The following is a 16,302-nucleotide window of genomic DNA, read 5'->3' on the forward strand; positions in this document are numbered from 1 at the left end:
TTTATTCTTAAATATACCTAGTAGGTACCTGTAGCCTCTATGCTGGTAATGATTTCTTCTAAAAATATTGTACGGGTAGCGTGGGACAAAACAAAATATCAGAAAGCTGAATTTTAACATTATTTGGTGAAGGAGTGTTCTTCATAAGAGTGAAATGTAATTTATCTTTGCTATTGGGGACATTTTTATTCATATTCGACCGGAGAGAACCAAGTGAACGAAAGTATGTCTGGAAGTAACATTTTATGTTGGTTGCCAGGGACGTACGCAGGGGGTGGGTCCTGGGGGTCTGGACCCTCCCCCCGAAATTTCGACTTTTGTGTAAATTTAGCCTAACTTTAGGGATAATTTTAGGAATTTGAATATAAAATACCCTCATATTGAGTTTGGACCCCTCCCGAAATAAATTCCTGCGTACGCTACTGTTGGTTGACCTAACCTTCTTTCCCTTCTCTTGCTTTCTCTCTCTTTTCTAAATAGCATGACATTTTTAGTTTGGCGAGAATTGGTCACATGCTATTAAAAGTCATGTTATACTTTTTTTTAAAATATCAGAACATGAGCAACTCTAAAGGTGTGACTTCATTTTTATAGCCATCTTGACCTCTGTGTGTATGGATGGGGGGGGGGGGACTAATTGTTAAATTTTATGTTAAATTCGTAGTCGAAAGACATCATGTTCGATTGGATTGGGTTTGAATTTAGCGACCTCTCAGACAGCGAGGCTATATGAGAAGTGAGATCCAAACTGCGTGAGCTTCTGCCGAGAATCGAACAGGATGTCCTGCGCCGGAGAAGCTTACGCTGACCGTATAGCCACGGAGGAGCTCTCATCATTTGCGAATTCTAATTAGAAAGTATTGGATTTAAATACCTTTTCCTCTATGTACTGAAAATTAATTATGAATTTTAATTAGGAAATAATGTCTCGTTTTGTGCAATAGAAAATATTAATTTAGCCGAAATCATGTATTGTATAGAAAGACTGAAACTAGATTGGAATGAAGATTTCTGGTGAGTCTACCAGCAAACCCCAGCAACGATTCGCGAGGACAACACAAGAACAGGTTCTTTCTTCTGAAAGCAATAAGACCAGACCAGGGAGAAGGCCGTGGAAAGGGCAAGAGACCACCTGCTGCTCGAAAACTCTTTCATCTGAGCTGTTTTTACGCGCCGTATTTACGATCGAAGGTAAAAGCAGCCAGACTTTTCCAGCGTATAAAAATTCGGTGCGTGAACTTACGCCAGGTCCCATACACTAACATATTGACAGCTGCTAATAAGACTAGCGCATGAAATTTTATGGCTACGGCGGAAAAATACGTCAGTGTATGGCCGGTGTAACGCACGCGCCCAGATGATATTTGGCTGAGTAGTGTTACCATCTGCACAAAGATTCCAAAAGTTTCATGTGAGTTTCGTTCTTTCTTTTGTTTCATTTACCAGCAGGCAAGAAGTTTCTTACGGGGTAATACTGTATTTAATTTATATATAAAAATATTAAGCCATTTTCTGCCCACTGTGGACGATTTCTAACACTGATCAATTAACTAATTTTACTGGTCGTCTGTTTTTGATATAAGATTGTTCAAGTTTATAATCTCGCAACACTCGCAAGAGACTCGTAACTTAGCTCCAGGCTTTTCACTCGTCCCTTTCCTTCTCTTTTTCCAATTCTGAATCGTGACGTCATTTTCGTAACCCGTTACTAATAAATCTAGTACCTTTTATTTTAAATATTTTTCCTGTATTGACATTTTTATATATTTACATTCTATTGGGTCTTTGAATTTATCTCCTAAGAAATGGTTTTCGTGTATAACGTGAAGAAATATGTAACGTGCGCGGGAATGGCCCGAATTGAAGCTGCGTATCTCGGCTATCAGGATAAGGTCGCGGCGAGTTTAGGTAATTGTTTATGATAAAATCTTACGGGGAATTTACTCTCAGAAGTAGTTATTTGGAGAAAGTTTTCTCAAAAACTGTCTATTTTAGTTCATATTTCGTAAATATATATATATATATATATATATATATATATATATATATATATAAATCTAACAATCCAACAATGTAACGTAAACAGTTTCCCAAATCAAAAATGTTCTTCGGACATAGTTTTACAAAAATGCATATTATTTGTTTACATTTCGTAAATAAATGTTTTCTGTAATAACTGCTACATGATACGATTCAATTCAAAAAAAGGAAATCAGAAAGTCTGGTGGCTTGGCCCATAACTTTCATTTGGCATGTAGGTTCATGAAACGCATATGTCTGATGAAATGCCGAATTCATTTCCGGACTATAACCATTTTTTTCTTTCTTGTCATTAGAAAATGAAAATAAAGAAGTAAAAATTAAAAAAAAATAAACAAGAAAAACTACAAAGCTGTTTCGTTCTTTCGCAACTTGAATAACGAGATATGTCTCATATTTTCTGCATACGTTAGGTTTTGGGTAGCATTGGGGATCCACACTACTACCCAAATTAAGTTTTTTTTAATGAAGTGACTGAAGTAAGAATTTACAAGAATGAAGATAGTTGAAGATCTTTATACTAAAATTTAGGAGAAGGTCGTTATCACTATCATAGTTACTCTGCCATTATTGACCAAGTACTGCAAACTAAGGATTTCCATGCACCGCGGTGTTTAGTTAACATCTTCATCTTTACGTACGATTTTTCTGGTGTTATACCGTCCATCAACAGTAGATTTGTCATCCCCTCCTTCCCTTCTAGTACGTCCTTCATGATAATTTCTCCTTAGTCTGCCAACCATATTTTTTTCTCTTTCTAATTACATTTAAATTCGTTCTTTTTTTTACCTATTATCTTTAATGCTGTACTTGCTGGTTTTCTTTTCGATCCTGCTAATTCTCCCTATTCTTCTCTAAACCATTATTTGGGAAGTACTAGCCTATTCCCATTGCTTTTGAGTGCTGTATATTTTTATTCATGGACCCACAAAATATTTTTCTTCTTCCTAATGTTCCTTTAACCACTGTTACCTTCGTTGCTATTTCACGTTCGTACTGAATGCCCTCACTGATAATACTACCAAATTACCGAAATAAACAAGGAACTTTTGTCGCTTTTTGTATAGGTCTGTGTTCAGTTGGCCCTCACACCGTGAGTTGAATGCGAGTGGAGATAAGACGAAGGCCAGTTGTGGGTGTGTGGTATATCCAACATACTACCTGGTTGCGACAGTTCAGTTACACTGTGAACTTGCTTAAGGACAGAATGAAAATGGGACCTCCACAGAGCGTCATAAGGACGTGTATGCTGTACGAGTTCAAACGGGTCAAACGCCACTGCAGCGGACCGGAAGACATACCAGGCCTTTGATGAGGATGTCGTGACAACGCAGACAGTGCAGCTGTAGTTTAACAAGTTTAAAAATGATGATGAAACATTCGAAGACGCACCACGTACCGGAAAACCAACACATGTACAAAAAGATCTTCAGTAGCAGTTGAAGCGAACAGTAACCAGACATGTGAGGAACGGACTACAATTCAGTGTGAGTGGAGAAAAGATTCACCTCAAACAACTTGGGAAGCACTACAAGTGAGGCCTCACATGATTTGATTCCGGGCGAAAAGGCAACGCGAGCAGACACTTACTTGTGTTTCTTTGCTGTCTCGTCTGAGGAAGGAGCCATTTCTGGACAGGGTGTTGACATGTGATGAGAAGTGGGACCTGCACGAAGTTCCACGGCGCCGTCATTTATTAGCATCCCATGAACCGGTTCCAAAACAGCCGAAACCAGCACTACACCAGAAGAAGGGGTCCTCCTGTGTGTTTAGTGGACTGTTCGCGGCATCGTGCATCAGGAACTACTACCAGCTGGTTAGAACATCAATGTAACTGTGTACTGTCAGCAATTGAGCCGTGTTAAGAAAAACTCAAATCTCTGGAACCAGCACTTCTGAATCGCAAAGGGGTCGTCCTGTTACAGGACAACGCTAAGCCGCATGTGGCTAGAATAATCCGAGACACCATTCTACACCTTGAATGGGAAACACTGTTGCATCCGCCATACTCCCCGAACATTACACCATCCGATTATCACATGTTCTTTTCCTTGGACAATCACCTTAGAGGACGCCGTGGGGACAAAGGCATTGAAAGCAAATCCCTAATAGAGGTGCAAAATGTACTTGATACCTTCTTCGCTTCACGGCCCACCAAGTTCTACCGCGATGGAATCCATGGCCCACCATTGTTTAAATTTATTATTTTATTTTTCTACTTTTCCACTACGCTAGTAATATATGTATTTATAAGTATATGCCCTGAGGGGAAACTGCAAGCAGACGATTCGCCACGAATGTCTATTCGCATAGTATACAGGCCACGAATTCAGAAAGCGGAACATCGTAGTCAGGACTGGTGGCAGTTCACTGCTCTTGCTCAGTATGACACTATGACACTCTCAATCTATCGAATAGCTCGGTTGCCCGTACTACGGCCTTACTTGGTAGGAGTGTATTGTTTTCACTAACGAATAATGTTTTTTCCAAAATAGTGTGTCATGATAAATCGTCAGAATCTCAGGGATCTATGTCAAATGAAAATTGTATAGCCAAATATATTGTATTGAAAACTGATTCTAAGGAAACTTAAGAACCTTATACACTTTTTTTTTTCAGAGCCAAACACGAATGAAGTTACCTTGCGCTTTGCCCAGCAAATTCCCATTGCTGTTCCCACTATAACGTGTGTGTGTGTGTGTTTTTTTCTTTCTTCGGGAATACACTTTGTAAAGTTCTTCAACATGCATGTACAGAAGCGAATATATATATATATATATATATATATATATATATATATTCATAAGAGCACGAAAAAGAAAAAATGCACCTCCAACCCTGTTCAAAAGGGGCATTGGCACATGTCGAATCAGTTTGTTTGCTGTGCAATGTTTTGCCTTGCAATGCAAGAAAGAAAGAAAAAGATATGCGTATTTCATGGAGATATGCTTACTTCTTGGCATTCAGTGTTTGAAAACCAAAACTGTTCTGAATATCCATTTTCTAATTTCCATAATAAGAATAAAGGGAAATGTTAATTCTCATATATGGGAAGAAAGAAAGAAAAAAATTATATTACACATAGATAACAAAATAAAATATTTTACTTATCTACGCCTTGGCCTTGTGTGTTTCAAAATTGTTCAGAATGTTTTTCCTAATTCCAATAAAAAAATGAAGGAATAAAATAATTGTTAATCCCATAGAAAAAGAAAGAAAAATATAATTACACTTATTAAACAAAAAGAACAAGATATTTCAGTCTGTTTTGGCAATTCCAAATGCTTAGAACTATTTTTTTTTCCTTCTGTTCGTGAACACTTCATATCTTCGAACTAATATTAATGTAGAACAAAACTTTTTTCAATAAACATAAAAATCTTATAATTTAAAATCTAATTGCATGTCCATGAACCATGATTATCTATCACCGCATTGATTCGATGAGACGTGGAATCAATTAGTGATGAAGGAAGAAAGGAATGGGAAAGGAAGGAAGTGAACTGGGACCTGTATGTTAGGTGCCATCCCGGCATTTGCTTGGTATGAATGAGGAAAACCGAAGAAAAAACTCACTCAGAATGGCTGGACTGAAAAAGCTGTTACACCTTTTCGACCAAGTGTCCCCGTACACATAATGAATGAAACCTCATTTCTCAACACTTTCAATCAACAATTTTGTTGGAGCGTTTTATGAGATCTGATCCTTGATTATTTAATGGAAAATGAAGATGTCTGGGTCATTGTCCATCTGAAAATAAAATTGTTCGTTTAGTGTGGGCAGCATAATATTCAACTACAAAGTCTTTCTTATTCCTGTTACCTAAAGAAATGAAATATTTGAGTTTTACGTCCCACGTTTATGCCAGCTAGGCTCAAAGAGACGGTGATGAAGAAATAATGAATAAAAAGGTGGAATGAAGAAAGTTGGAGGAAACGGGAGAAACGCGAGGAAACCCACGCACACGGTGTTTGTCCACATTTGGTAGGAGCAGGGTTTGAACCCGGGGCCCTATGCACCGTGTTACCTAAGTTTTTTTTTTTTTTTTTAATACTACTTTTTCCTTCAAGACTAAGCACGATTCTTCCTAACCCTCTACCTGTAAGAGATTCTAGAAACAAAGATAAACAAAAATTTACTGTTTCTGGATTTAACTAGGTAACATTTACTGTTGTCTGGGTTTAACAAACGGTTGTGCGAACTGAAAATATTTTAATAACCGGTTCTAGTGAACCAGTGCGAACCGGCTGAATAGCACAACTGGACCGTGGAGAATTCCCTCGTAATAGTTAGAGTGTTCATCTTCGGCGCGGAAACCCGGGATCGATTCCTGTGGGAGCTTATGTGGTTTAGATTTCACGTTAAGATACATGTAGGTCCACGTCTTAAATTGCCTCGACGCTGAACAGGATACTAAACTCCAAATCAATCCACCACCCAACCAATTGACTTTGGAATTAAGAGCGCCTTTCCGTCATAATTAGAGTATGGTGACTCAATGATTGAGCGCTCACTTTTGGTTTCAAGGTCATAGGCTCGATTCCAGGCTATGCTATGTAAGTTTGTGTTAAACAGCATTGTGTCCATTGGTTTCTAAGAGTTCTTTATTGCCTTCCACTTCCTTCCTAAGTTCCTTTCATTTTTAATGATTTTGTTCACTCATCATCTGTTTCCTTTAGCCTCCAGGACATGATCGTGCGATGTTAAAATTCGATTTCATTTCATTGTATTAGACCAATAATGCAGTCTTATATTTCCGAAATCTCTTTTCATTGTTCACTCCTCAATTGTGAGTAGATCATAAATTTTTAGATATCTAAATTAATTATAATACGTAATCTGGCACTTGTAAACTACTATGCATGAATTGTTTGTTTTCCTCGAAAACAAATTCAAGTACTGTTTTTCTTCTCTGTCGAAAAGCACTAAGCTTAGTATCGAAAAGAACATTGCTTTTCAGCAGACACTGGGTTTGTTTGGGAGAGCTGCTTACAGCCCTTACGTAAAAGCAACAAGTCTCCCGGAGAAGTTAACTCACGTGAACAGGGTTAGGAATATTTTCTTCTCTTGCCCGGCTGACTTATTTCTTTCGTGACTGTACACATTATTCTTAGGAATCAATTACCTAGTAAATTATCAAAATTAAGCTTAGGTTTCTCAACAATTTTGATTACCGGTATATATGGAAGATTGGCAAAAATAATCGAGAACATTTTAAAAATATATTAGCGGACTTTGTTTGGATTTTTTGCATTTTTCAAATGCAGTATATTATACATGACAAACTGATATTATTATGATAACAAATTGAAGGCACTTTCCGCGTTGTTGCTCTGAACTGCATGTTTAGTTCTCAGTAGCCTCAAAGAAAAGTTTCTGGTTTTCTAAGAATTCACTTCTGTGCCTAAAGAAAACGTCACCCCTGAACAACTATATCCAGGAATACTTAAGGAGAGCCACGTTTTTTTCAAATTTGCAAGAATTATCCTGTCCTAACATAAAATCAAAAGTTAGCTTATACCCGTTTCAATTAATGTTATTCGTCCTAGTCTAGCCATAAATACTGTTATAAAAATACCAGAGACTGCAACACTGTTTGTTGTGAGTAGAAAGAACGAACCTTGTGGTGGAAAGTTCGATCATGCATTGAGAGTGTTCCTGTAGAAAGGGATACACGTAACCCGTATAGACAGGATGAAATGGGGTGAGTACGAAAATAGAATAGCATTGTTAGCGCCACACAAAGTTGGAAAACCACCGAGTAAAAATTTTAGCATACTAAACAAACTTAACATCAGTCGCATCCAGCGGTTCCTTAAAACTGGATCTGTTTAGAATCTCCCGAGACCTGGCCAACCACGAAGTGCAAGGACTCCAGAAGCTGTGAAAGCAGTGGCAGCGCGAGTAAAGAGAAATCCCGTACGGAAGCAGACAATAATGGCCCGTGAGATGAATATCTCCAAGCGAACGATGTCCAGGCTAATCAGGGACGATCTTTGTATTCAAGCGTACCGACGGTCAACGGGATACTATCTGATGCCGCGTCTTTGGAGCAAAGGAAGCGTGAAAATAAACGCCTGCTTCAACGGTACGCGCAAAATCGGTACAGACGGATTCTGTTCACCAATGAGAAGTTGTTGACTGTCGAAGAGTATTTCAATCGCCAAAATGATACTCGTCATCAGTTCAGGAAGCCAGGGAGAAAGTTCCGGCAATCCAGAGCCCATCATCCCGCGTCCGTCATGGTGTGGTGGGGAGTGAGCTACGCTGGCACTACATGTCTTCATTTTTGTGAGAAAGGTGTGAAACCTAGTGCCCGGATGTACCAAAACACTGTGCTGGAGCCTATAGTGAAGGACGTGACCACCACTCTCTTCCAGATTGGTTTTGGGTGTTGTTAGCACACAGACCCCAATGCAATTGTTAGGATTTCTAGGTCTATTAGACGGCTTTGGAAATTAGAGATGTCGCCACTTTACACTATCTGTTTAGACACTGCACACGGATATGCTTCTTCTCCTTACGGTGTACAGTCCTTGCCCTAATATATCGCCACCAACAGCCCTGGCGGTTGCGAAACAGACATGTAATGTTTCCAACTCTAGATCTCTCATTTTAGTTGAGAAGTGTGCGAGCTTATATAATTTTTTGTATGTGTAAGGGGAGGGGGTCACTAAGAGAAAGAAAGCTAATGGATCTTTCAACAACGTAATGTAGTAACACTTCGGATTATGTTCCTGTTAAATGATAAATGAATTATAATTATCTGAAGCGAGCACATAGACGTTTGTCTCCAAATCAGATGTAGGTCAGGTGTAGTGTTCTGAAAATACTCCTCTGTTTACATTGCAGACGTCGTGTTTGCGTTTTATAGTTCGTCGCGACATCGAAACATGACCTGTCACTCAGAGTGCGCCAAGTGAATTTTGTAATTGACATACACCGTGTACACGTGTTTTCTCGGGGTTCTCTCGTTTCCTCCCACTTTATTCCACCGTTATCATCTCTCTCATCTCACTGTTTTTCTTAGTCTCAGTGCATAATCATGGAATTTTAAACGTAAAAAGTAACTTGTTGCCTTGAGTCCAAGATGAGCCTTCCACTTCCGAGGCGGTAACTGTATCCATTTATTTACAACCGAGGAATATCGTCTTCGTGGGAAATGCAGTGGAAGCTCCTAAGGGTACATTTTCTCTGTGTATGTTTCCTGGACAAAGCGGAAAAAGAATTCTTTTTGATTAACTAATAGTTCATTAACTAACTTCGGTTAATCACATTATTCGCTTCATGTGACTGAGCAAGATATAAATTCAGTGGAAAGTAAATCAGAATTTTTAACGAGGATCACATCCAGAATTGAAAACTCACTGTAGAAAACAATAACCTTGCAGTGCCACCTTGCAATTGTTTCACTTATTTTATTTTTTTAATACGTTTATGCCTTAGTTAGATTTTCATACTTCGTTATATACTGGGTTGGATATTTCAAAGCAATAATATTTTCTATTTTGAGACGCTTGGGCAGAATTTACTATCGTTTGTCAGTACTATTACAGTAACTTTTGTTTTTGGCGCTTACACTGTTTTCTACAGCGAGTCTCCAATTATCAAAATACAAAACTCGAAAGCATCCACCTCTTTAATCATACAAGAAAAGAGAAGTTTTATTATTTTAAATTCTTCGTTAACTAGATTTATTTTCTCGTATTAACGTATTTTATAACCATTTGATGAAGGTCTTTGTTAGGACAATATGACAAATCCAGTGCAAAACATAGAAAGCAAACATTTTCGCCAGCACAACCAGGAAAGAGAGGAAGGGGTACAAAAGACAAGACATAACTCATTGTATAGCCTGGAAGGCAAATATGTAAAGCCACAACCAAACCATACACCACTCCTATCTTGCAGTTTCTTGTAAAACTCTTACCCTTGAGAGTGGAATATGCCAAACGTATTTCACGATGAAAAATATCTATTTCTTCGAGTGTACCTGCATCCTGGGCGCACAAATAATTTAATTGGATTTTAATTTTCTTGCAAATGCCTGAATTTCTTCCGAAATTTGCATCAGGAAGGCATTTGTATATGGTATTCGAAAGTCTGATATTTCTAAAGATAATGATGTACAAGCCATAAATCTAAGACAGGAAGTGTCAATCATTTTTACTTATGTACTACCATATTATAGGGAATAATGAACCAAAAAGCAAAGATACTCTGGAAAACTATGATTTGTTTATCTCAGGGGCAAAATTACATACAAATTTTCTAAGTAATTAAATTTGTTTGTTTTTAAATGCAGATATATGCTGAAAAATCAACTATTCAGTAGATTTGCTCAGTGGATTGTTTATTAAAATATTCTAATTTTAAAAAATGAAAACAAAGTGAGTACACATTTCTGATTATGGTACTTCAGCTCTGAGATAAACTTAGGATAAACAGTGAGTGTAAAAAGAAGAATACAATATTACAGAAGTCGCATTTTTTCTTCGGTGCGAAGAATTCTGCTTGTTTAGTTTAACACAACTGTTTAGCGTATTTCAGTTGACTTTAATCTTAAATGGGGTTCAACTCGCAACTTATTCGTGTACTTTGATTTGATAAAGGAGAGATGAAAATGCACCTTGACGAAGGTAAGTAGTAGCACTCACTCACCAATCGCGCTTTGTGGTGGATAAACAGTGTGTGCTTGGGTTTTCTCGGGGATCTCCCGTTTCGTCCCACTTCCTTTTTTCCACAATTTCATTATCATCATTAGTGTCTCCTTTAGGAGCAGAGCATTTTCGTGGGAAATTAAAATAATAGAAATTTTAGTTTTATCTAAAATCATTGGATATTCATTTCTTCTTGCCGACTCATCTATTGAATGTTTGTGTGAGACTTTCGTTACATGAAATCTCGATTACCTAACCTTTGTCGGAAGAAATTAGCGTTTCTTACGGGTCCCTGATCCAAAATTCTGAAGCAAGATTTTCAGAAAGTATTCGAAACTTGTTATTAGACCACCAAGAATATCCTTTATATTTACTGCCTGTTCAATAGGAAGAATAGTTCCAATCCCAGTTATGAAAGTAGCCAACAGTGGAAATAAACAATTTTTTCTCGATATTGATTTCTTGAAAATTTGTTTTTTCCTAAGACCTGTATTTTTATCATGTATTGACAATAAATAAGACACTCACCTTGCTAACTTATTCTTCTGGTTGATGCGGCAAAATAAATCTGTCAGGTAAGCAAACCGGGCAAGCCAGAGATTAGTACTGAAAATCTAAGATGTCCGAGAGCAAAATACACTTTCAAACGAAGTTCAAACAGGCAGGTCAATAAATTCTTCCTCGACAGCCACCTGATTTGGTATGGAGAAAAGTGAATAATGTTCACCACTTAATTGCACAAAATTGAAAATAGTCTTGAATGAGAAGCTCTGATTTTACTGAAGTTGACAGCTCTAACATTTCCATTGTTTTCGGAGTACCAGACATATTTTATGGGCACAGAGTTTATTTTGTTGATACTTTTGTTTGGGAGAAGCCGTTTTTAACCGTGTAGGCTATTTCCTGAGAGAACCATCTTAATGAATTGTGTCCCTGTGTTTTCGGACTGAGGGCTAAAATTGTGCTTGCACATTAAGTGCTCCTCCAATCCCATTTAACCCCGCATCCCTAGGCAAGTTTTTTCGATGATACTGTACAGATGTCCGTACAGAACAAGACGAATTCCTTATATTAACAGTGTTATGAACCCAACATAAATGACACAACGTCAAGTTATTACATACTTCAAATTTACATGTTGAACAAAAACTTACGTTACCACAGTATCACAAAAAGCCGTTGACATTCGGGTTTCTGAGGCTTCTGCAGACGGGTGAGACGGACGTGTCAATGCACATCGAAAGTACTGTAATGTTGAATACTGTGACTGTGATATATTTCTAACAAGTAGAAACAAAATCACAAGAGACTGAAAATTTCACTTTCTTAAAAGAATTTTATTTCGAAAAAGTGCTTAAATAAGTATCACATAGATAATTTCCAATAAACGCAAATAACTTAATACCGTTTACAAAAGTTTCATGTCTTGGGAGCGTTGAAAATGCGTATTTAAATGCTAAGAACTTTCTTTCTTTTTCTTTTCTTTCTTTCTTTTTTTTTTTTAATGTTTTATTCTATAACAGCTTTTATTAATTTCAAGGATATTTACAAATAAATAAACACATTTCTTTGATCAGTACTTAATAGATAAAGGACTACATTTGAATTTTCCAGTTCTGTCATTGTTTTTGGTTTCGTATTTCAGGAAACGTACCCTTCAACTCCTCCAGTATGGTTTGCGGAATCGGAAGAAACCAGTATAACGAATGCAGTTCAGATTCTTAGTAATACATCAGGAAGGGATAATCATGTAAGTAAGCAAGTATGTTTTTAGTAATTTATTTCTTTTCGTTATGTTTTTCTTAATTTATTCTTAATCTCTGTGTCTTTGAATGGATAGGTAATACAAGTATTGTTATATCAGCATCATGAAGAAATAACCACGGACAATATTTAGTTTTTACAGACATGAAAATTACTTACCTTAATTTAACGTTTTTGGAATCTTCTCTATTAATCTATCTTAATCTTTCATTAAGGTATATTACATGAGAATTACTTATTTTAATTTTTACTTGTATTGTAAGATGTCAGTGTTTCATGCTTAATGAATACGACTATTAAACATATACACTACAGCTTTTTTTTTTCCATCTCGCAGTCTTGTAATAATTTTTTGTTCTACGAGGGGTATACTGAAAAAATTGAGCATTAAAAAAAATCAATATACGCAAACGAAGAAAGTCATCAGTTTAAAGACTTTGCTGCACACGTTGAGCTACTGCGAGTCATTAGCTTCAATCGCGTTAGCGAAGACAGTTGTTTCAGAATGACTGACAGTGATATTTCCACAACGTGCTGGGATTGAATTAGTCAATTAAAATGAATTCCTTGTTAAAGTGTAAATTCCTTCAATTGAAATGCACAGTAGGCGTCAGCGTGCCTATGAAGATGTGTGGGTACTAGCGGCGTTAGAGGATAGATAAAATATCTTAAAACTAAAAGCATGAGCATCGAAGATGAGCTTTGAAGCGGTTTGGCTCCATAAATGCAATATGCAAAGAGTTAACATTAAAAATGATAGACAGGTCACTGTGGATGCAATACAAACAGTATTCATTATAGGACACAGTGCAGTGCAAGAAATTATGCCAAGGTTAGGCTGTTATTAAGTTTGTCGCTGGGTCTCACGTTTATTGACGATTGAAGACAATAGTGCAGGCGAATATGTTCTAAATATCCCAGTCCGCGGGATTTTGAATGAAGGAAGTTTATGCCTAATGAGAATGTGTTGGCAATAAAGTATATAATTATGTACTATCAGGTGTTTTGTCTAAATTTGTGAGAGACTTGTAATTACATCAAATTCCTGGAATGAATGCGTGTCTTTCTGGCCGTTTCTTTATTTGGTAATGCTTGTCAGTGGCGCGACTGTGCCATAAACCCATAAAACAATAATGTTTGGTGCAGCCACGCTGTAAGCCAAGAATCAAAGTAATAACTTCCATGTCAGCACAAATTTTCCACTTGCATTGCTTGTACTGAATTGCATTCAGTATCTACCATACCTTCATATGTTCCCTTAAGTCCAACAGCATGTGCTATTGTTTCGTCATTCCCATTATGTAAGAGATCGGCTATAAGACTGTATTTAAATCCGTCAATTAACAAAATTCATTCTTCGGGTTACGTTCGAAACCCACTGTCATTATTAGTCGGGCAGTGTCCACACAAACATTAAATCCTTCGTCTGAAAATATGCAAACAATTGTTTGTGTCGATTTCTGTAGAAAGTCACATTTGTGTTCTCATGTGAGAATCCCCATTCTCGCATCCTCGAGGCTAGAAGTTCAGCATCCTCTTTTGTCAATTTTAATCTCGTACAAGATCGTTCTGTTCTGGTTGTTGTACTTGATATGGAGTAACTGAAGATTCAGGAATAAAATCTTCATCGGAATCTTCTAATGTTGCTTCAGTGGGCAGATTGAATAAGATATTTTACGTGTATTTTTCCTGGGCTACCTAGACACATCTTTCATACCAAAAAGAAAAAAAAAAAGTCATTGTAACAATTGGTTTGTTTTCGCCAGACTACAGTGACAGCAAATGCCATTTTATGTTGTTTACCAGGAAACCACATTGATAAATTGACCTCGCACATCTTAAAGCAAACAAGAGGTACCCAGTCTTTACCTTGGTTACCAACTTGATAACCGAAGTACAGTCTGTAAGATATTTTAACCATTCTTCCAATAGGTCTTCTTTGTGATTTTGAAACAAATGGCGCACACACATGTGATTTTGAAACAAATGGAGCGCGCGCACACATAACTGAAACTATTAGGTGAATATTTGCAACATCTCCCTCTTTCCTTCATGCTTCTAAGGAAAATCACTCACGAAAAAGATAACTGCGTCTTACAACAATAACTGTCTTTGTTATGGTTACAAATAATTCTGGTAACGATGCTTAGAACTTGGGAAAGCAGTGCGTATGCTCTACTCTATTTTTGTTTTCGAGGTCATTGATTCCAAACGAGTCACAGTTCTGTGAAAAAAAGAAAAATAAGTACAACACATGCAGAACACTTTAAGTGCTATGTATTCGGACACGGTACCAAATTTCACAATAGTAAATCCCCACGTTAAGCGGGTTTGCATATCCAGGCTCCTAACTATGAAAACATTTGCGATCACCCCAACCCCAATCATTTCACAGATTCAACCTGTTGCATATAAGTTATTAGGACGTAAAATTGAATGTAGTTTATACAAAAAAGACCTTTATGCATTGCAAGACCTGTAACGCCTAAATATTCACCACAAACTTATAGTGGTATCGACATAAAAAAAGTGTGGAGCAGGAAACTACTTTACACACAAGTCTAAAGAAGCTCAGTGAAGACGTACGAACTGGTCGAGCGGTTTGGGTCAATAGTTTATCAATCATAAGTTTATGTGTTCAAACCCTGTAGGAAGTATTGGTTTCGTTTTTTCCCCTTAAAAGTCTGTTCCTATTTTCATCAGAGAATGAAAACATTTCTTTGAATAAATCTTTTGGCAGCTACGTTTCTCTCAAACTCGATTAGAAGGGAACATTATATGAATTGCAAATCTAAAATCCAAAACTGAAAACAAAATATTACGTATGTTCAATATTTCATTATTATCCTTTGATTTGTAATGAAAAACTAATCATAAGCATTGATGATTTCGGAAGATTCTCCCCGGGTAATGGTCAATATATGAATGAGAGGAAATTGATAGAACATTATGAGTCCACTTTGAGCATGATCAAAGATATGGTCACGAATTTATGTCGACAGGGTCTTAAATTCTCCCACAGGTCATGGCCTGAAATCGTCAATGTTTCAAAGGTTTCCTTAACAAATACCTAGGTAGAAAATTACATTTACTCCTCGTTCTACATTTGAAATGACGAAATCATAATTTTAAAGATAATTATAATACGATAAGCATAAAGGTTTATATAACTAATGAAGTAAATAGTATTGTGTAAGTTATCGGTTTCTAATCGGATTAAAACTAGAATATTCGTTTGCATCGCACTTTATAAAGTAAATCCTCTCTATATAATTCTTAGTGGAAAGCATGCTTAACTCCAATTACTTAATCAATATTTTTAATAATATATTTTTATTGTAATAGTTTTACTATTCAATGTCGTATACACTTCATTTCCCAAAGCAAAACCTCACAAATGTATAGTGGGCTAGTGAATATTATCAAATAAATTATCATTTGGTTTACGTAAATACTGCGTCGCCTGATTTGAAACTTCGTACTTTAACTAATAATAATAATAAAATCATAGCCATATCTTATAAGAATTTCAGGCTTACTCAATAATTTCAGGCTTATTAGTCTGAAATTGATGATGAATTCAACGTGGTCTCTATTCGAAGTTCTATTTATTCGAATCCGATAGAAATACAAAGACAAACTTCGAGAACAGGTAAAAGAAAACTGTTACTTTGGTGGGACTGGAACTAAGCTTTACGAATTCCTTTCAAGTTACAAATACCTTAGACACTTTGTTTCTTGTCTTTAAGTTAACTGATTCACTGAACGTATCTGAGTATGTTGTCTTTATTTTCTACTCGGTTATACACATTTTACAATAATTTCCTTTAAGCTTGA

The 16,302-nt window shown here is 36.7% G+C and overlaps 1 protein-coding gene across 1 annotated transcript in view; it reads left to right on the plus strand.

The window, feature by feature from the left end:
- The window catches only part of LOC145666519 (ubiquitin-conjugating enzyme E2 Q2), a 361,803-nt gene that overhangs the window by 66,223 nt on the left and 279,278 nt on the right, over positions 1 to 16,302 (plus strand). Inside the window, exon 2 of the mRNA XM_081733809.1 lies at positions 12,347 to 12,451. Within this exon, the coding sequence (XP_081589935.1) occupies positions 12,347 to 12,451 (105 nt within the window). The remainder of the gene's footprint in view (positions 1 to 12,346; positions 12,452 to 16,302) is intronic.

Source organism: Thermobia domestica, chromosome 12, assembly GCF_964235325.1.
Source record: "Thermobia domestica chromosome 12, izTheDome1.hap1.1, whole genome shotgun sequence".
Lineage (NCBI taxonomy): Eukaryota > Metazoa > Arthropoda > Insecta > Zygentoma > Lepismatidae > Thermobia > Thermobia domestica.